We start from the raw sequence: 19,207 nt of genomic DNA, 5'->3' as shown, positions 1-19,207 counted from the left end.
ATCATGGTTCAGTTTTAATATGTACTGGGACATTTTAAAGCATGACCCTCTCCCTTTGGAAAATAAGCCGCATGGCAATTTTCCAACTCAATAACGAACAAGATGACAACTGCTTTGCTGTGGAAGCTGAAGATAAAATATTGATTGACTGGCCAAGCATATCTCTAGACCTAAACCCAAATTGAGCACCTCTGGGGCATCCTTAAACAGAAGGAGGTGGAGCACAATTTCTCCAACATTCACCAGGAATGGGAATAATGGTGGCCACACAAAATATTGACACTTAGGGCACAATTTGGCCATTTTTACTTGGAGATGTACTCACTTATGTTGCCAGTGGTTAGGGCGTTATTGGTTGTGTGTTGAGTTATTTTTAGGGCACACTAAATTTACACTGTTATGCTGTTAAGCTGTGCACTGACTACATATCTTCAGTTTTGTCCCATGAAAAGATATAATACAATATTCTCAAAAATATGAGGGGCGTACTGACCTGATCTACAGTGAGATACTGTAGATCTTAATACCACATATCAAACTGATTCCCAAGTCATGAATAAAATAGTCAAATTCTGTGTTTTTTTGGGGGGGGGATTTAGAGTAGCACACATCAATGATGAGCACATTGTTACAGGAGAGGGAGGTGTTGGATTAAAGTGCAGAGCAAAATGGACAATTTTTATTTATTTATTTAATTATATATGTTTAATCATTCTTTCATTTGATTAATTATTTATAAATATGTTTTAATAGTATTTATGCTGAAAAAGGTTGTGCTTGTGGAACGTGGTTTGGTACTCCTGGAACAAAAAAAAAGGCGGGAAACAGAACAAAGGAAATGCCACAAAATGGGATATACAAACAAAAGATAGCTTTCAGCTTCAAATAAACCAAACTTAAACACAATTAAACTCAAAACGGGCTGAGCCTTAGTCCTCTCCTTTTTGCTTTCTTTTGAGATCTTATATATATATATATATCTTTTTTATGGCTTTCTTTTCAGATCTTTTTGCTTCTTTTTGTGAGCCTTTTGCTTCTTTAGAGAACTTTTATTTTTTTGTAGTTTTCTTTTCTTTCTTATTTCCCCTTTGTTACCAGTCACTCCTCTGTAAAGGTACAACAAAAATGAGTGGCTTGACTGGGGTTTATATAGAGTGCTGCACAGGTGCGGCTGCTTGCCACTGATCACTGCGGGGATTCTGGGAATTGTAGTTTGGGACCCAACTCTAACTTATTTTTTCCCCTCTCTTGCCCAGCTCCCCTGCTGGTGGCCAGTGCTGCAGCACTGCCCATCACACACACATGCTGAAAAATATCATTTTTGGTGCCACTTACTTGTTTACTTTGATGTTTGAACAAAGTATTTAAACTAGTTTAAAACTAGTGTCTCACGCAGCATTGTGGGGATCTAAAAGTGAACCAATTTCCTCACCGATTCACTTATTCACTCATCTTAAATCAAATGAATGTTTGAACGAGAACAGAAATGAAACTGCAAGGACATCCACATCTGTCAAAAGAATTCTATGTGCACTTTATTTACAATGGTTTGAATATGCATCGATATTACACTCCTTGGTCTACCATCTGCATACTGTTCTGTACTGTAGGCTTCTGTAGATGTGCGCAGAGCGTTGGCAAGCTTGGCAAAACTGTCGTGTCTTTCTTTTTTTTTTTTCTCCAACTACAAAAGGCGCTAAAATAATTGAATTATAAATGAACACAGCAAAAAAAAAGGTAATAAAGAATTATAAACGAAACAAACATTTTTAAAAAAGTGTACTCAACTGATATTTCTCTTTTATAAGCTTGTTTTAGTCGTAGTTTCTCCTGACGTCAGTTAGCACGTCTATCCATCAGCGCTCGGTTGCCGAATAGAATACGACCCAAGAGATACGACGACGCACGTATCTCGTGTTATGTAAGGGATGATCTTCGTAGTCCGGTGAGTTTGTGGTTGATACGGTGACTGTTCCCTGTTTTTTCGGACTCTTTTTCGTGTAAAAAGGCATAAGGGTGAGTTCTGCAGTTCTGCAGCGCACACTGCGGCGGTGTCGACTACGCCACCTCTTTTAAAGCACTGTCGTTTAGTCGCTCCATGTAGTTCCGCAGTTCTTTGGAGTCCCCTAGTTCCACATCCTGACACACCCACTTTATGTCCTCGTTAGGCCCCACCCCTAGAGTCTCGCTTGCTGCGCAGATGCTTTCCACCGGAATGGTGGTAAAGGTGGTGAACTTCACTCGTTTCCTCTTGCTCGTCGGCGAATCCCCTTTGCTGTCTTTTCCTGTGCAGACCGTGGTGTTCTCGGCTCCTCTGTGTACCTGACTTTGGATGTTCTTCTGCAAAGACCCTCCATTCAGGAGGTGGCTACCCTCCTCCAGCCCTCCTATGCTGGAGTCCATGATGGTGATTTGCTCGTCCGTCTGCGGTGACAGACTTACGTGGCTTTCCAGAAGTTCTGCCTCGTTCCCAAGCCAAACCCAATCGTGTGCATGATTCATGCTCTCTTGACCTTCGATGGTCAGCTCCTTGTGGCGATACTTCAGTGTGTAGGAGATGCAGTTGATGAGGAAGACCAGGATGGCCAAGCAGAAGACACCGAGCAAGGCGTACATCCCGATCTCAAGGTCCGTGAGTCCTCGAGGGGTCTGGATCAGGTCATCGTCAAACACGTTGCGCCCTCTAGGAAGGTCCACTTGAGCTGGAAAATCGGAGAAGTCGATTGCCTGACTCCCGTCGTCTGAAAGCTTATCTCCACCGGCTTTTCTGGTGATGGCCGTTTTAGTCGTGGTTGTGATTCTTCTCATCACTCCATCCTCCATATCTGAGATTGAGCTTCCGTAGTAGTGGCCATCCATTCCGGTTCTGTCCGGCAAGTTCGGATTGGGCCGGCGGTCCATCGGACGGTTTTCAATCTCGTCCCCGTAGTCTGCAGCAGAAGGTCTCGAGGAGCTTTCACTATGTCCAAACTTCACGCGAATGTTGCAGTTTCCAGCAGCCAAGACGCTTCGACGTTTAAATTTCTGGCACATCTCACAGACGGTCATCTCCACCCTCACCAGAAGACCTTGACCTTCCGCCTCCGCCGAGATGACTGGCCAACGACCTGCAGCGTCCTGCCGAACGGTGACCACCTCCTCGTCCAGCGAGATCGCAGTGAGGACAAAGTGTTCAGCGTTGTACAGGTCCAGAGGGGCCATGGAGCCGTCGCTAAACTGCAGCCAAGCACTGATTAGTGCCTCCTATGAGACAAACAGAAGACAGAACACAGTTACCACAGTTACCTCACAACACTAAAGATTACAATGTACTTACTTACAATTTAGAGTAGCGTTTTTTAGTGTTGAGCCATGGGACCCACAATTTCTGCACTTTCAGGTATTTTTCACAAAAAAAAAAAAGTTGAGTTGGATCAGTTGTTTTGGAGCAAGAAACAATAGAGACTAGGCAGGTCTCTGAGCTCCCAGGACTACAATTGTATGCAATAGAACTTGAACTTTTACTGTTATTGTTAGTTTGGCTTTAATTGTAGTCTCAGTGAATCTTACTTTTGCAAAAAAAACATACAAGATATATTTCCATATTTCCATATGTCATGCAAAAAACAGTATTGAACAGTATTGAGATATGGAGCTTATATAACTAAACAAGTAGATAAAAAGTAATATCTATTATAAATCATAAAATGTACATAAACTCTGTCTCTGGCATGGACTGGTAGACTGGTAGTTTTTTCCCACTCCTTCATGCAGAATTCTTTCAGCTCTCAATAGAATGTAGAAGATCTGAGCTTAGGCAAATTTAAATAATACTTTTATTATTCATATTTTTGAGATGGTTAACATGTTCAGTTTTTTTGGTTGTGTTTTAAGGATGTGCTGTATGTTGGGGGGGGGGGGATTTGTGGGAAATTTGCATAACTGAATGTATTTCAATCTCAGTATTTAGCTGGTAGCAATATATTGCATTCACTGCTTAATGCAACTACTTAGTAATAGAACAAATATAGTAGATCAAAAGTAATATCTATTATAAGTAAAAACTGTCTCTAACATCGACTGATACAGTTTTTTTCCCACTCCTTCATGCAGAATTCTTTCAGCTCTTAATAGAACCTAGAATATCTGAGCTTTGACAAATTTTAAATAATACTTTTACTATTCATAGTTTTGAGAAAGTTAACATGTTCAATGTTAGTAGTATTTGGTAGTGTTTAAAGGATGCGCTGTATTTTGTGGGAAAAATAATCAGTGGATGGATTTAATGAACCAGTAGAATTGAAGCCAAAGCAGAAGGTTCTTTGTTAAACTACACCAACCAGGAGCGCCACAAGTGGAACAGTTCTTGCGAATGGGTAAACTCTCATTTGCATAACTGAATGTATTTCAATCTCAGTATTTCAATTGAGCTGGCAGCAATAGTATATTCAACACTTAATGCAACTGTTTAGATCAAAAGTAATATCTATTATAAGTCATAACCGTCTCTGACATCGTCTGGTAGAAAGTTATTTTCCCACTCCTTCATGCAGAATTCTTTCACCTCTCAAGGACCTAGGAGATCTGAGCGTTGACATGGCTATTATAGAACTTTCTGTTTTTTATCCTTTCAGCCTTTCCTTGGTGCATTTACTGGAATATTTTAGGTCATTGTCATGTTGCATGGTCCACCTCTGCTTCAGGATTAAGTTTTGGAAAGATGGTCTCACATTTTTCTCCAGTATCCTCTAGTACAAATCATAGTGGATCTATGATAGAGATCCTGCCAGGCCCTGCTACAGCAAAGCAGCACCAACATCATCAGTATTTATTAATGAAGATGACATGACATGCTAGCAGTAAGACGTGTGCAGTAAGTTTAGAATCTGCAGTAGAACAGGGACGAGTGAGACGTGTGCAGTAAGTTTAGAACCTGCAGTAGTTACAGTGGTTATAAGGGCAGTACAGCAGAACAGAACTCAACAACAGAGCTCAAAAGCTGTTCTGCGCCACGCCTCCGTTCACCAACCGCAGTTCCTTAATGTTAGCTTTGTGCGAGGCTAAGCCCCCAGCGCCATCAGCTCTAACTCACTCTGGAGATCCGTCTGGCCTCCGCTGTGTTCAGTGAGCAGGAGGAGCGCGATTAAAAGATAAGGAGGGAATAAGGCATTCCCATTATGGATACGGCCATGCAAATAGGGATTTGCCACACGCAAGCATCTTAAGCTTCTCGTTCTCCGAGATATCAACACTGCAGGACCGACACACTACAAATCCCCCTACAGCCCGAGGGAAAGCCCCAGAGCTCTCTAATCACTGCGCGAGAGAGAGAGAAAAAGAAGAACTGTGGAAAGAAATCTCACTTTCAAATCTGCGCTGGAGTTTTGTTCCGTTTCTTCAGGAACACTGAGTACTTCTGGAAAATGGAAAATATAACACTTGCTTTTTAGGGGATTTGCGATTGCTTTTATTGGTTTGCAACTGACTTAGTCATTTATTTTCAGTGAGAATCAGCACCACCCAGCCGCCGAGTGTTCCAGCGGTCTAAAGCGATAAATCGCTGATTTGAATCCCGGTCATGCAGCCTGCCATCAGCTGCTGGCACCAGAGAGAGTACAATTGGCCTTGCTCTCTCTGGGTGGGTAGATGGCGCTCTCTCCCCACATCACTCCTAGGGTGATGTTGATCAGCACAGGGCGTCTGTGAGCTGATGTATCGGAACCCAGTTGCTGCACTTTCCTTCGATGCAATGCAGCATCAACAGCAGTTTGAAATGAGCCGGTGGCTGACTTTACATGTATCAGAGGAGGAGGCATGTGTTAGTCTTCACCCTACTTGTGTTGCGGCATCATCAGTGATTAGGATATACAGCTGAATAGCAGCTAAGTAGCTACTGAATGGGTGGGACAATTGGCCAGATAAATTGGGGAAAAATGGAAGACAATTATAAATCTATACATGTAAACTAATAAATAAAAACTAATACTTGAAAAGTTTAGAAAGATTTATACATATTGATATTTTTCATACACCCCTTCTTAATTCAACTATTTAAATGAACACCCCTCAATCATTCCTATTGAAGACTTGTTCTGCATTTTTTGCTGCTGGTAAAAAGCACACCAACAGTCAGCAAAACAAGCTCTCGAATACTCAAATTTAAATAATACTGTTACTATTCATATTTTTAAAAAGTTAATGTTGAATGTTAGTAGTGTTTGGTATTGTTTTAAGGATGCCCTATATGTTGTGGGAAAAATAATAAGTAGTAATTTAAAGAACCAGTAGAATTCAAGCCAAAGTGGAAGGTTCTGTATAAAACTACACCAACCAGGAGCCGCACCAGTGGAATTGTACCTTGAAATGGATGAACCCGCATTTGCATAACTGAATGTATTTCAATCTCAGTATTCAGCTGGCAGCAATATTTCATTCACCAACGTAATGCAACTGCTTACTGAAAGAAAAAATCTCATTTGTTGACCTGTTATGTTGCTCCTGGTGAATTAAGTCCTATTAAATTGTAAGAAAAGTGTGTTAAACAGCGTTCTCAAGTAGAAGTGCGCCATACTGTAATATTCATATTCACAATAATATTGTTATAATTTTTTTTTTATCAACAATAAAAACTAATTGTGATAATAGCAGTATTCTGTATTGAAATCAGTCTGTTTTGTATATGTTTAGGCAATCTACTTTGTAACTTGTATCATTTAAGTAAAAATGTTTTTGTTGCAGTAGCATACTCTTTAAATGAATACAATATTTGTCAGCATTTTGTCATATTGACATGAACATCCTCATTATAAAATACCCCCAAAAATGATTTCATCAAAATTATTTTGGGGCCGTATCTGTCAGTCCACACTGAACTTTACAACAAAGACTCCATTTCCCAGCATGCTCACTCACTGGACTTCCCCGACTCTGCTGATCATGTGATGCTAACAAGTTCACGCTTGCCAGGCTTCTGATTGCTCACACCTGGACAGCCTTGTATGAATACCCCCTGTTTCCTTTGTTCCCTTGTGAGGTACAGAATCTAGCTTGCTAGCTCTTCTACTAAGCATTTTTCTTTTGATTGTTCTTCCTGTGTTACTGACTCCTTTTTGTATTTTTTGACTACTCTTTTGTCTCTCCATTCCTATTGTTGTCTGTTGCCGACCCATTTTTGTAATTACACTACCCCTTTTTGCCTTGCCCTCTACCTTCTGGATTTACTGTGTATGACCCTTTTGCCTGGTATGTTGTTTTATAAGCAATTCTATTAGAAGTTACTGAACACCTTCTTACAGTTTCATCAACAAATACAGTTATCACGCTAACATGCTAACAGCTGACTTCTAACTGTGTCATAGGCTCACTCTATGACTCTATTAGTTTGTTAAATAAGCTGAAGTAGCTTTAATACCCAGCTAAAGAAGTGTTAAACACATTTCAGACAACAGCTGTGTCCTGGGTGACTGCCTACATCTAGAGTGTGAGACGGTGTGCATAGAATGTTTTAAGTGAATAGACTTTTACTTTAAATAGAGATTCAAATAGAGAGTCAAAAAGACCCAAAAGGACCCAAGAACATCCTCATTACAAAAATACCCTAAAAATAATTTAATAAAAATAATTTAAGGGCTATATCACCCTCCCCTATTCTCAAGTTCTTAAGCATGTTGTGTCCTGTTTGCACTTAATTCCATGTTTCTAGATAACAGTAAAGCATAAAGTGACAAAAACACATAAGCAAGTCAGTATTAGAGGTTACTCCTCATAGTTTCACCAACAAATACAATTAACATGCTAACTTGTAACTGGTGTACATAGGCTTACTCCATTACTCTATTAGTTTGTTACATAAGCTGCAGCAGCTTTAATACACAGCTAGAGAAGTGTTAAACACTTCAGACTACAGCTGTGTCCTGGGCGACTGCTTGCATTTAGAGTTTTGCTGAACTTTCACTTTAAATAGAGACTCAAACAGAGACTCAAAGAGACTGAAAAGGACAGAAACACAAAAGTGGGTTTTGCTGTGAACTGTCGCTTTAAATGTTGATTCAAGGGGTGATTCTGAATGAACACAAGGGAGGCACTTCTGTAAGTGCTGCAGTCAAGCGTGTTAATGAACAGGTGCCAGAACGAATGAGCTGAATATTGGGCCCATATGGTCCCTTTTGAATCCTGCAGTGACTTTCGGACACGCTTTCGGGCTCCGGCTTGGCGGGAACCAATAAAAGGAACCGTCACGCTAGCTTTGAAAATGTGCAGTTAAAGACTACTACAAACTCGGGCGACCACACACACACACACACACACACACACTCCCTCTCTCTCTCTCTCTTTCTCTTTCTCACACACTCTCTCTCTTTCTCTCAGACACTCGCGTAGACATCTGGAGTAAAAGGGACAGGAGTAAAAGCCCTGAGCTGATGCTAAATAGAGGCATGTTGTGTCGATTAAGGCCCTCAAATGGATGATAATTAGACTGTGTCCAGGTACAGCAGCCTTCCATCCACGCACCCACCCCCGAAACCCTTAAATAGACCTTAATTAAGCATGACAGCAGTTACCATGGGCAACCATACCTACCGTACACCCAAGGGTATATATCACACTCGCGGAACAAATGGGAAATGGAAAGAAAATGCCGTCTAAATGGACCGCCACCAAGTGAAAGAACCGGCGCCGGGGTTTCTAAAGGTGTCAATTTTATAAATGGAACACTGCTCCTTTCACACTGATACACAGCGAGCGCGTGAAAGGGCTTACGGGAAAGAGCGCACCGGGCGGTTTAAGTGCTTTATAGTGTATCCAATTATATAGTAATTGGTTTAATTTAAAATCAATGCTGGAATCTGAGTATTACGCACCTTATGCTTCAAAGAGTGCCTCATGCACAATATTTAATAGAGTGTGTGAGAGAGAGTAAGTGTGTGTGTGAATGTGTGTGTGTGTGTGTGTGTGTGTGTGTGTGTGTGGGAGGGTGGGTGGGTTCTGGTGCTCCAGCTAATTTCACTGGTATAATGTGTATATAGTGGTTTGATAGTGTAGCATGAGCAGAATCATGTGTGGACCCACTGTGATACCAAAAAATCTACACTATATAAAAATTATTTCTATAGACTAAATCGGCAAAAGTATTCAATTGTCTGGCTTTGCAGCCGTGCAATATAAACTTGAGTGACATCCTTAATCTTAAGGATTAAAATAAGTTTTAATATAAAGTCAGAAACACCGTTTGTGGCTACAGCAGCTTCAGCTCTGAAGGGAAGGCTTTCCACAAGGTTTAGGAGTGTGTTTATGTGTTCATAGAGAGTTTTTGACCTTTCTTCTAGAAGCGAATGCAGGGTTCTTGCTCCATTTTAAAAATCAAATTTAATGCTTTTTTTTTTAATGCTTAGAATTTAAGGCCCAAAAATGTAGTCATAATTTCTTAAGTAGAAAATAAATTATTGTATTGAGAATTAAAACTTAACATTTTCCATTTGTTATCAATATTCTTTTTCAATTTTGTTCCATTGTGATGAAGAACATGTTAGCATGTTTGCTAGCTCACTGCTAATGTTAACTCTGCTAACCTTAATTCTCTCCCTGTTAACTTTAGTTAGCTCGCCGCAAATGTTAGCTAGCTCTACGTTAACCTTAGTTCTCTCCCCAGTAACGTTAGCTAGCTCTGCACTAACCTTAGTTCTCTCCCCAGTAATGTTAGCTAGCTCTGCACTAACCTTAGTTCTCTCCCCAGTAACGTTAGCTAGCTCGCAGCTAACCTTAGTTCTCTCCCCAGTAATGTTAGCTAGCTCTATGTTAACGCTAGCTAGCTCTACGCTAATGTAAGCTAGCTCTCCGCTAACCTTAGTTTTCTCCCCAGTAATGTTAGCTAGCTCTATGTTAACGCTAGCTAGCTCTACACTAATGTAAGCTAGCTCTCCGCTAACCTTAGTTCTCTCCCCAGTAATGTTAGCTAGCTCCCCGCTAACCTTAGTTCTCTCCCCAGTAATGTTAGCTAGCTCTATGTTAACGCTAGCTAGCTCTACGCTAATGTAAGCTAGCTCTCCACTAACCTTAGTTCTCTCCCAGTAATGTTAGCTAGCTCGCAGCTAACCTTAGTTCTCTCCCCAGTAATGTTAGCTATCTCGCAGCTAAACTTAGTTCTCTCCCCAGTAATGTTAGCTAGCTCTATGTTAACGCTAGCTAGCTCTACGCTAATGTAAGCTAGCTCTCCGCTAACCTTAGTTTTCTCCCCAGTAATGTTAGCTAGCTCTATGTTAACGCTAGCTAGCTCTACACTAATGTAAGCTAGCTCTCCGCTAACCTTAGTTCTCTCCCCAGTAATGTTAGCTAGCTCCCCGCTAACCTTAGTTCTCTCCCCAGTAATGTTAGCTAGCTCTATGTTAACGCTAGCTAGCTCTACGCTAATGTAAGCTAGCTCTCCGCTAACCTTAGTTCTCTCGCCAGTAATGTTAGCTAGCTCCCCGCTAACCTTAGTTCTCTCCCCAGTAATGTTAGCTAGCTCGCAGCTAAACTTAGTTCTCTCCCCAGTAATGTTAGCTAGCTCTATGTTAACGCTAGCTAGCTCTACGCTAATGTAAGCTAGCTCTCCGCTAACCTTAGTTTTCTCCCCAGTAATGTTAGCTAGCTCTATGTTAACGCTAGCTAGCTCTACACTAATGTAAGCTAGCTCTCCGCTAACCTTAGTTCTCTCCCCAGTAATGTTAGCTAGCTCGCAGCTAAACTTAGTTCTCTCCCCAGTAATGTTAGCTAGCTCTATGTTAACGCTAGCTAGCTCTACGCTAATGTAAGCTAGCTCTCCGCTAACCTTAGTTTTCTCCCCAGTAATGTTAGCTAGCTCTATGTTAACGCTAGCTAGCTCTACACTAATGTAAGCTAGCTCTCCGCTAACCTTAGTTCTCTCCCCAGTAATGTTAGCTAGCTCCCCGCTAACCTTAGTTCTCTCCCCAGTAATGTTAGCTAGCTCTATGTTAACGCTAGCTAGCTCTACGCTAATGTAAGCTAGCTCTCCACTAACCTTAGTTCTCTCGCCAGTAATGTTAGCTAGCTCGCAGCTAACCTTAGTTCTCTCCCCAGTAATGTTAGCTAGCTCTATGTTAATGCTAGCTAGCTCTACGCTAATGTAAGCTAGCTCTCCGCTAACCTTACTTCTCTCCCCAGTAACTTGCCACTAATGTTAGTATGTGCTTTCCCACTGGCCCTAAATGCACCATCTAAAATGTAATACCTACAACAAATTTATAGTAAATGTAAGACAATTTAAGACCTTAATTTTTAAGATTTTAATTTTAGACATTAAGACTTTTTGAGGACCCGTGGACAGAACCCTGGAATGTTGGTCAAGAAGGTCTTGCTCACAGTCGCCACTCTTCAATTCATCCTAAATATGTTCTATCAGGTTAATATCAGGACTCTGTGCTGGATGTCTTCTTTACATTAAAACATATTCGTTTTGTTTTGTGTATAGAACCATTTTAAAATGGTTGTATATGACAAAAAAAATGTCTAATATTGTTAGGATACAAATAACCCCTGTTCAGTTCTATAGATTTTAGAAGGGGTTCCACTCTTAATCATCTTTGTTTTCTAACAATAGTAGAACCACAATATCTTTCTTGTATCTTATTTTTGGTTGCTTAAATTAATTTTTGCCTGGTTATAGTCAGTGTTGGGAAGGTTACTTTTAAAATGTAATCCCTTACAGATTACTGATTACATCACTCAAAATGTAATTTGTAACGTAATCAGTTACATTACTTCAAGTGAGTAACGTAATCTGATTACTTTGGATTACTTTAAATATTGTCATTTTTTTAAGCCTGAATGAATGTAACAAATAGATAAACAAATAAAACAGCCTTTTCAATCACTCTATAAAAATACTTATGAAACCATTTCATCAAACAATTTTATAAAACACTTCCATAAATTGATGATAAAACCATTTAAAACCAAACAATGTAACAACAACTGTAAGCTATCTATTTGCAGGTTTGCCTCCAGTGTAATTTTGACAACAAATTGTGATTTAGTCTTAGTCATAGTCTTGTGACGAAAATAGTATTTAGTTTTAGTCACAATTTAGTCATCTGAAATGTTTTTAGTTTTAGTCGACTTAATGTCATAAGAATATAGTCTACTAAAATTACAGTAAATTTAGTCGACTAAAATGTAAAGGGTGTAAATGCAAATGCTTTTTCATCAGTTCCCTTGAATTATTAACTATACACTTATACGAAATGAAACGTTTAATAACCACTTGAGTAATATTGTTAATGTTTGAAAGTGAAATATATTTATATATGATTTAATGTATATTATTGTTATTGTAGGTATGTGACTATACATATTTTACATTTAAAATTTTGCTCTAGAAATCAGGTCATAAAACATCTGAATAGTTTAATTATAGTTTAAACAGAGCTGTAGATGCAAAAACTTTTAAAGGATCTAGTTTTATCTCCAGCAGTAACCCAGCACACAAGGGCGTAGGAGCGGGCTTGATATTGGGGGGGACACATTTGCCAATATGAACCCAAGCCCACCCTATAGTTTCCTAGAACAACATTTGTGGAAATTACTTTAAATTAAAAGTAAATCATTATTAAGGTGATTTTACAACCTAAACAGGTTACTACACGTTACAGTTACTGTTGTTAGAAAAAAATATGCATGCAATGTCTGAATTATATATATACGACAAAAATTATCAGTTATCACCTAATATTTAAAATAATATAACAGATTTGGTTATTATTATTATTATTATTATTATTATGTATTGGCATGTCAATTCTGTCATATATTTACATTTTCTCCTGCGCTTTTATTTTTTTTTCTACTGAGGGCTCTTCTTAAGATGGTGTCCTTTTATGTAAAAGAATGCAAGTTTACGTTTCATAGAGATTTTTATAAACGTCAGGATATGTGGTCTTACTGTGAAATACAAATGAACAGAAGTCACGTTACAGCAGTATTTCTCAACCCTGTTCTTACATATTCTACTGCATATTAACACTGTTCTGCATATTCTACTGCATATTAACACTGTTCTGCATGTTCTTGAGCTTCCTCTGCTTTAAAGGCATTTAATAAAGTGGTGGTATGATGTGTTTAATACACTGCTGGATTTACATGATTAATTTAGGCTCCATAGGCGGCTAAAGGATTTTAACAGGTAAACTCAGTAAATGACTGTTTATTAGCTGATCAGGTGGAAAACACAGATTTAGGGCAGTGATCAGGGTTAAGAAACTGCTTTAAACTACAAACATAAAGTACTGTACTAAATCCTGGCTATCCACTACATGCAGCTTCTAGTTAACTAGTTAGTTAAATTCATTTTCGTTCATTATAGCTCACACTAAGTCCTGCAATCCTAAATTAATAAACAGTTTGAAAATTGAACAGTGATTAGCTGATCAGGTACAGGTCAAGTTGAACATTACATATATATATTTTTTTCTTTAACCCTGACTCCCTATCTAATTAATTTAAGTTAAACTAACTCACTAACACAGCTGCAGTTTATTAATCACAGTGGGTTTAAACTGTGTGTTTTGATTCAGAGACGTGTACTTTAACCAGTTATCAGAAACATATCATCACAGTTGAAGTGGTTAGCCTATCGTTACCTTTCTTTTAGAAAAATCTCCGTATATCCAGATCTGTTTTAAAATCAGCTGAAGCGGCTGCAGCCCGATCCCGCTGCTAAATCTCACAGCGAGGGGGCGGGGCTTCCCCAACAGCAAACTGACTCTCCTCCTCCGATTGGTCCGGTCTGTCTCCTCATTAATATTACGGCTGATGTGAGCGAACTGATTTCATTTTTGGGGGGGACAAATCCACCTATTTCCCCCCCCCGGTTCCTACGCCTATGCCAGCACACCTACTGGAGCTACAGTCTATAAATGAACACACATTCACACACTGTCCTGTAGAGATGCTCTCAGGATGTACAGAGAGACTTCATGAGTTAAAGTGAGAAACTTATGAGAAAGTGCTGTAAGGAACTTTACACAGACTTTTGGGTTCATAGATTCACTTATTTTATTGTTTTATTTTCGTTATATTATTGAGTTCCTTTCTGACCTGCTGCTGATTTAACACTAGCTATATCTTTCCCACTGTGAGACTAAACAGATGATCTGATCTTAATGAGTTAGGGTTCTGTATCAGTTGTGTTTTAGTGCACTGCTGAGTTAAACACATCAGCTCATGAAATAACATCAGCATTAAAACGCGGATCTCTGCATGGAGATCTGTGTGACTCTGGTCTGCAGAAGCTGAAAGATTAGTGGTGTTTTTACCGGTAATGGAGTCGCTCCACGCGGTTTACACGTTATCTTGTTTTTCGCGACGTCAAAAGAGAAATATATCGCCTCTCCCCTCTCTCCCTCTCTCTCTCTCCCTGCTGAACTCTGTCGAGTTAACTTCCAGTCGAGCTCCGTATCGACAGTTTAATTCCGCGCGGCGCTGCTGCAGGAGAGGCGGGTACTCCACCTTCGCTAAAGTAGCAGTGATTGGATCTCTTCCTAACTGGTCACTACCTTTCACAGACCTAAATCAGTCTGATTGGATTTCGTCCCTGCCAAACATTTTCGTCTCGTTTTTATTCGTTGACCAAAATGTCAGTTTATTTCGTCTCGTTGTGTGAGCGTGGAGCCGCTGTGAGCCGCTGCCCCTCCTCCCTGTGTGTGTATGCAGCGAGACGGGAGGAGGGACAGAGAGTTCCCTGTCATATCAGAGCGATTTCACCGCAAAATGTTATTTGCGTTTTTGGATTGGAAGAGCAAAAATAGAAAAGTACCGCAATGTAACCCTTTTATTTTAGCAGAGTAACTGTAATCTGATTACCACTTACTGAAGCAGTAACTGTAACGGATTACAGTTACTTATAATTTGTAATCTGATTACGTAACGCCGTTACATGTAATCCGTTTCTTCCCAACACTGGTTATAGTGTATTTCATATTGGTGAAAAACGTCTACGGTGTGTCTATATGGCACCAAATGTGGTTCTACAGTTGTTCTACATTAGGTTCCACATAGAACCCTTTTTCAGTTCTATATTTTAGAGTGGGCATTTGAGTCCATTGATAATAGTATACTGTATAAGTATTGTACATTTAAGTTCATTCTCTACTGTGTTTACTAAAGAACCATTGAGAAACTCGTTTGTAAAGAGTGGAACCCCTTCTAAAATCTATAGAACTAAACAGGAGTTATTTGTGGCCTAACAATATTGGAACATGTTTTCATGTCATATACAACCATTTTAAAATGGTTCTATACACAAAAAGAACAAATATTTTCCACCAATTTAAAAGAGACGTTTACCAGGCTAAGAACCTGTGGAAGCTGTGGTCCTTTAAACAGCAATTACCATCAATGAAGAACTCATGAGGAACCTTTTTTAAGGTTGTATTTAAAACCAGTAGTACAATTCACTCTAAATCCCAATGTTTTGTCTGTATTTTTAAACATGTCTTTATAGAAAGTGTTGTATAAATGTAGGCTGACCTGTTTGGGGCTGTTGAGCACTTCCTGGGTGGTTGCCGTGGCGCTGATTGCTCGGTTGCTCCCCGTGCTGAGCTGTAGGTTAAGCGTGAGGCCGCTGACCAGCTGCAGTCCGAGTTCAGTGATGCTCACTCTCTCATCCAGCACCCGCACTGTTCTCTCCGCCAGGATAGAGTCAGAGAGAGGAGACAGAACCTGCAACACACATACAAATATGTAAATACATTAAAATATGTTTACTAATGCTCAATTTTTATCATACTTTTTGATCTACACATAGAAAAGTAACAAATTTATAACATTCTAACCGTGCGTCCACACCAAACGCGACGCGAGCGACAAAGCAGCCTGAAGTCATTCATTTTCAATGAGAGCCAGCGACACTGGGCAACAGGCAGCGACGCGACGCGATGCGAAGCAGGTGGTATAAGCGACACGAGAGAGTTGACCAGAACTTAACTTTATGCAAATGAGCAGCAAAGCACGGCGGCGACTACCAATCAGAAACAGATTCTCATATGTCCGTCCTGAAATCACTGCTCTGATTCTCGGTTCCTACTGAAGATTTATTCCACCAGCAAAACCGAGAGTGGGAACAGAACTGAACTGAGCTGATCTGAGGTAAAATACTTCACTACACCAGCAGCTACCCAACTATACTACTATCCTTACAGAATTACCTTATTTAATAGAAAACTATATATTAAATCTGAGGAAATTGTTTATTAAATTAACAGAATGATTTATGACAACTAAGGGAATAATTTTTTTAATTAACAGAACCTTTTATTGAAACAAAGGGAATTATTTATTAAATTTTACAGAAAGATTTATTAAAACTGAGGGAATTATTTATTAAATTAAGAGAAAGACTGTTTATTAAATCAAGAGGATGATTTAGTATATTTAAGTAAACATATTAATTACATCCAAGAAATTATTTATTACATTAAGTTAACAATATTTTAAATTATGGATATATATATATATATATATATATATATATATATATATATATATATAAATTAAAAGAATGATTTACTACATTAAGGAAAATAATGTATTATATTTAGGAAAACCCATTTATTGTAATATGAAATAATGATGTTAAATAATTTTACTTAATAGTAGTTATAAATATATAAAGATTTATTGTTTGTGAAACCTCTGTACGACTGTTTAGGATGTTTAGGAATTGTGTAGATATGCTGAACCCTTGTTTCTGTGTGTGGTGTTTTTGGAAAACGCCCACCAGCGACAGCTCGTTCTGAGTGAGACACGCCCCCAAGCAACTCATCACCTGTTGGACAGGAGACACAGCGATTTTATCACGTTCGGTGTGGACAGTACAGTAACATGCTAGATGTCTTGTCACGGAGCTCTAGACGCATGACTTTGTCTGCTTTGTCTGATTCACTCTATGTGGCACAACTACCTACCAAGTTTCATTCCTGTCGGTTGATTTCTTATCGTTTTGACATGTATACACACACACATTCATGTGCTTATATGAGACCATGTACAATGGTGCCCCTTCATGATTATTTTTTACATGTTTGTCACTCTTAAATATTTCAGATCATCAAACTAATTTAAATATTAGTCAAAGACACCACAAGTAAACACAAAATGCAGTTAAATTTTTCTATCCACACCCAGGGCTGATTACTGCCATATCTGTTCTCAATCAAGAAATCACTTAAAAAGGACCTGCCTGACAAAGTGAAGTCCACCAAGAAATACTCAAGCGCTAAACATCATGCCAATATCCTGAGAAATTTAGGAACAAATTAGAAATAAATTAGAAGTAATTGAGATATATCAGTTTGGAAAAGGTTATGAAGACATTTCTAAAGTTTTGGGACTCCAGAGCCATTAAACACAAATGGCAAAAAAATGGAACAGTGGTGAACCTTCCCAGGAGTGGCCGGCCGCCCAAAATTACCGCAAGAGCGCAGCAACGACTCATCCAAGAGGTCACAAAAGTCCCCACAACAACATCCAAAAGAACTGCAGGCCTCACTTGCCTCAGTTAAGGTCAGTGTTCATGCCTCCACCTCAGAAAGAGAATGGGCTTAAATGTGTCGGAGGAAGCATGTGTTAAGTCTTCACCCTACTGGTGTGTTGGGGCATCACTAGTGATAGGAGTGCTAATAGGAGTCCTAATGAATGGGTTGGGTAATCGGCTGAGCAAAATTGGGGACAACATTGGGAAAAATTTGAAATAAAAGTAGAAAAAAAGAAAGAGACTGGCCAAAAATGGAAATATGGGCTGCATGGCAGAGTGCCAAGAAGAAAACCACTGCTGAGCAAAAAAAAAAGCATTAAGGCTCATCTCAATTTTGCCAGAAATCTTCATGATTATCCCCAAGACATTTGGGAAAGTACTCTGTGGACTGATGACACAAAAGTTTAACTTTTTTAAAAGGCGTGTGTTGCATTAAATCTGGTGTAAAAGTGAAACACTGCATTTCAGAAAAAGAACATTATACCAGCAGTAAAACATGGTGGTGGTAGTGTGATGGCCTGGGGCAGTTTTGATGCTTCAGGACCTAAAAATCTAAAAAGTACTTGGGTTCTGCAGCAGGACAATGACCCAAAACACTACAGCAAGTCCACCTCTGAATGGCTGAAGAAAAACAAAATAAAGACTTTGGAGTGGCCTGTTCTGACCTGAATCCTTTTGAGATGCTGTGGTGTGATCTTAAACAGGCTGTTTATGCTCAAAAACTATGCCTCTAATGAGGCTGAATTTAAATAATTCTGTAAAGAAGAGTGGAACAAAATTCCTCAACAGAGAAATTAAAGTTAAAGTCTGATATTAAAGTTTGTTTGATAATCGGAAAAACATCAATATGACAAAAAAGCAAAAACAAAAGAAATCTGTAGGGGGCAAATACTTTTTCAAGAACCAATACTTGTATGTTCAGTTCTACACACATACTAGGGGTGGGCAATATTATATCGTATACAATATATCGAGACACAGAAATATCGTAATATTAAAAATCCATATAGTGATAATAGAGATGTTCTGTCTTAAATGTAGTCTATTATTTACTGTGAAGCTTTAAGTGTATTTATTGTATAATTGTTTTAGTTTGCAGTTTATATGCATGCACTAAATATTCTGCAATATATTTTGCTGCATTATATTATTTTATGCTATATTATTTATTTTGCCACATTCTGATTATGCTGTTATACTCTTATACTATATTCCTGAAATTAATTAATTATTTTTCTGTTTTCCTATATCGCCAAGTATATCGTTAACGCAAAAATACCCTGAAATATCGTGATATTATTTTAGAGCCATATCGCCCACCCCTAACACGTACACGCTATTATAACTGCATAAACAAACAAACAAACTGACATACACACCCAGGCTGCCCTTAAGGACTGTCTTCAATTACAGAAACACGCTCCCAAACACAGTCTACTGATTCATCTGAACGAGCAGCAAATTCATCAGGCTGTGTCCTGAATGCACTCATCCAGCTTAGTCCAGCCCACCGTACCCAGCTTCACTCTCACACTCCAGACGACAGCTCAGACAGAGCAGAGCTGAAGCTGCTTCAGGCGAGAAATCAATCCAGACTGAGTGTATCTAACTCTTAACTGATTCACTTCACGGCTCCGGACACATAATCGACGTGTGGACACGAGCGGAAATGGCTGCTGCAATTTACAGCCGCTCAGATAA

The 19,207-nt window shown here is 39.2% G+C and overlaps 1 protein-coding gene across 1 annotated transcript in view; it reads right to left on the bottom strand.

Annotated features, from left to right (window-relative positions):
* Window positions 1-1,509: 1,509 nt before the first annotated feature.
* The window catches only part of si:dkeyp-14d3.1 (transmembrane protein 132C), a 486,063-nt gene continuing 468,365 nt past the window's right edge, over window positions 1,510-19,207 (bottom strand). The window contains exons 8-9 of the mRNA XM_022670492.2: window positions 15,502-15,693; window positions 1,510-3,243 (exon numbers count right to left, since the gene is read on the bottom strand). Coding sequence (XP_022526213.2) covers window positions 2,059-3,243; window positions 15,502-15,693 — 1,377 coding nt within the window. The 3' untranslated portion in view covers window positions 1,510-2,058. The remainder of the gene's footprint in view (window positions 3,244-15,501; window positions 15,694-19,207) is intronic.

Source organism: Astyanax mexicanus, chromosome 12, assembly GCF_023375975.1.
Source record: "Astyanax mexicanus isolate ESR-SI-001 chromosome 12, AstMex3_surface, whole genome shotgun sequence".
In the NCBI taxonomy this organism is placed as follows: Eukaryota; Metazoa; Chordata; class Actinopteri; order Characiformes; family Acestrorhamphidae; genus Astyanax; species Astyanax mexicanus.
The sequence above is the reverse complement of the archived record's forward strand: the minus strand, read 5'-3'. Positions and strand labels throughout refer to the sequence as shown.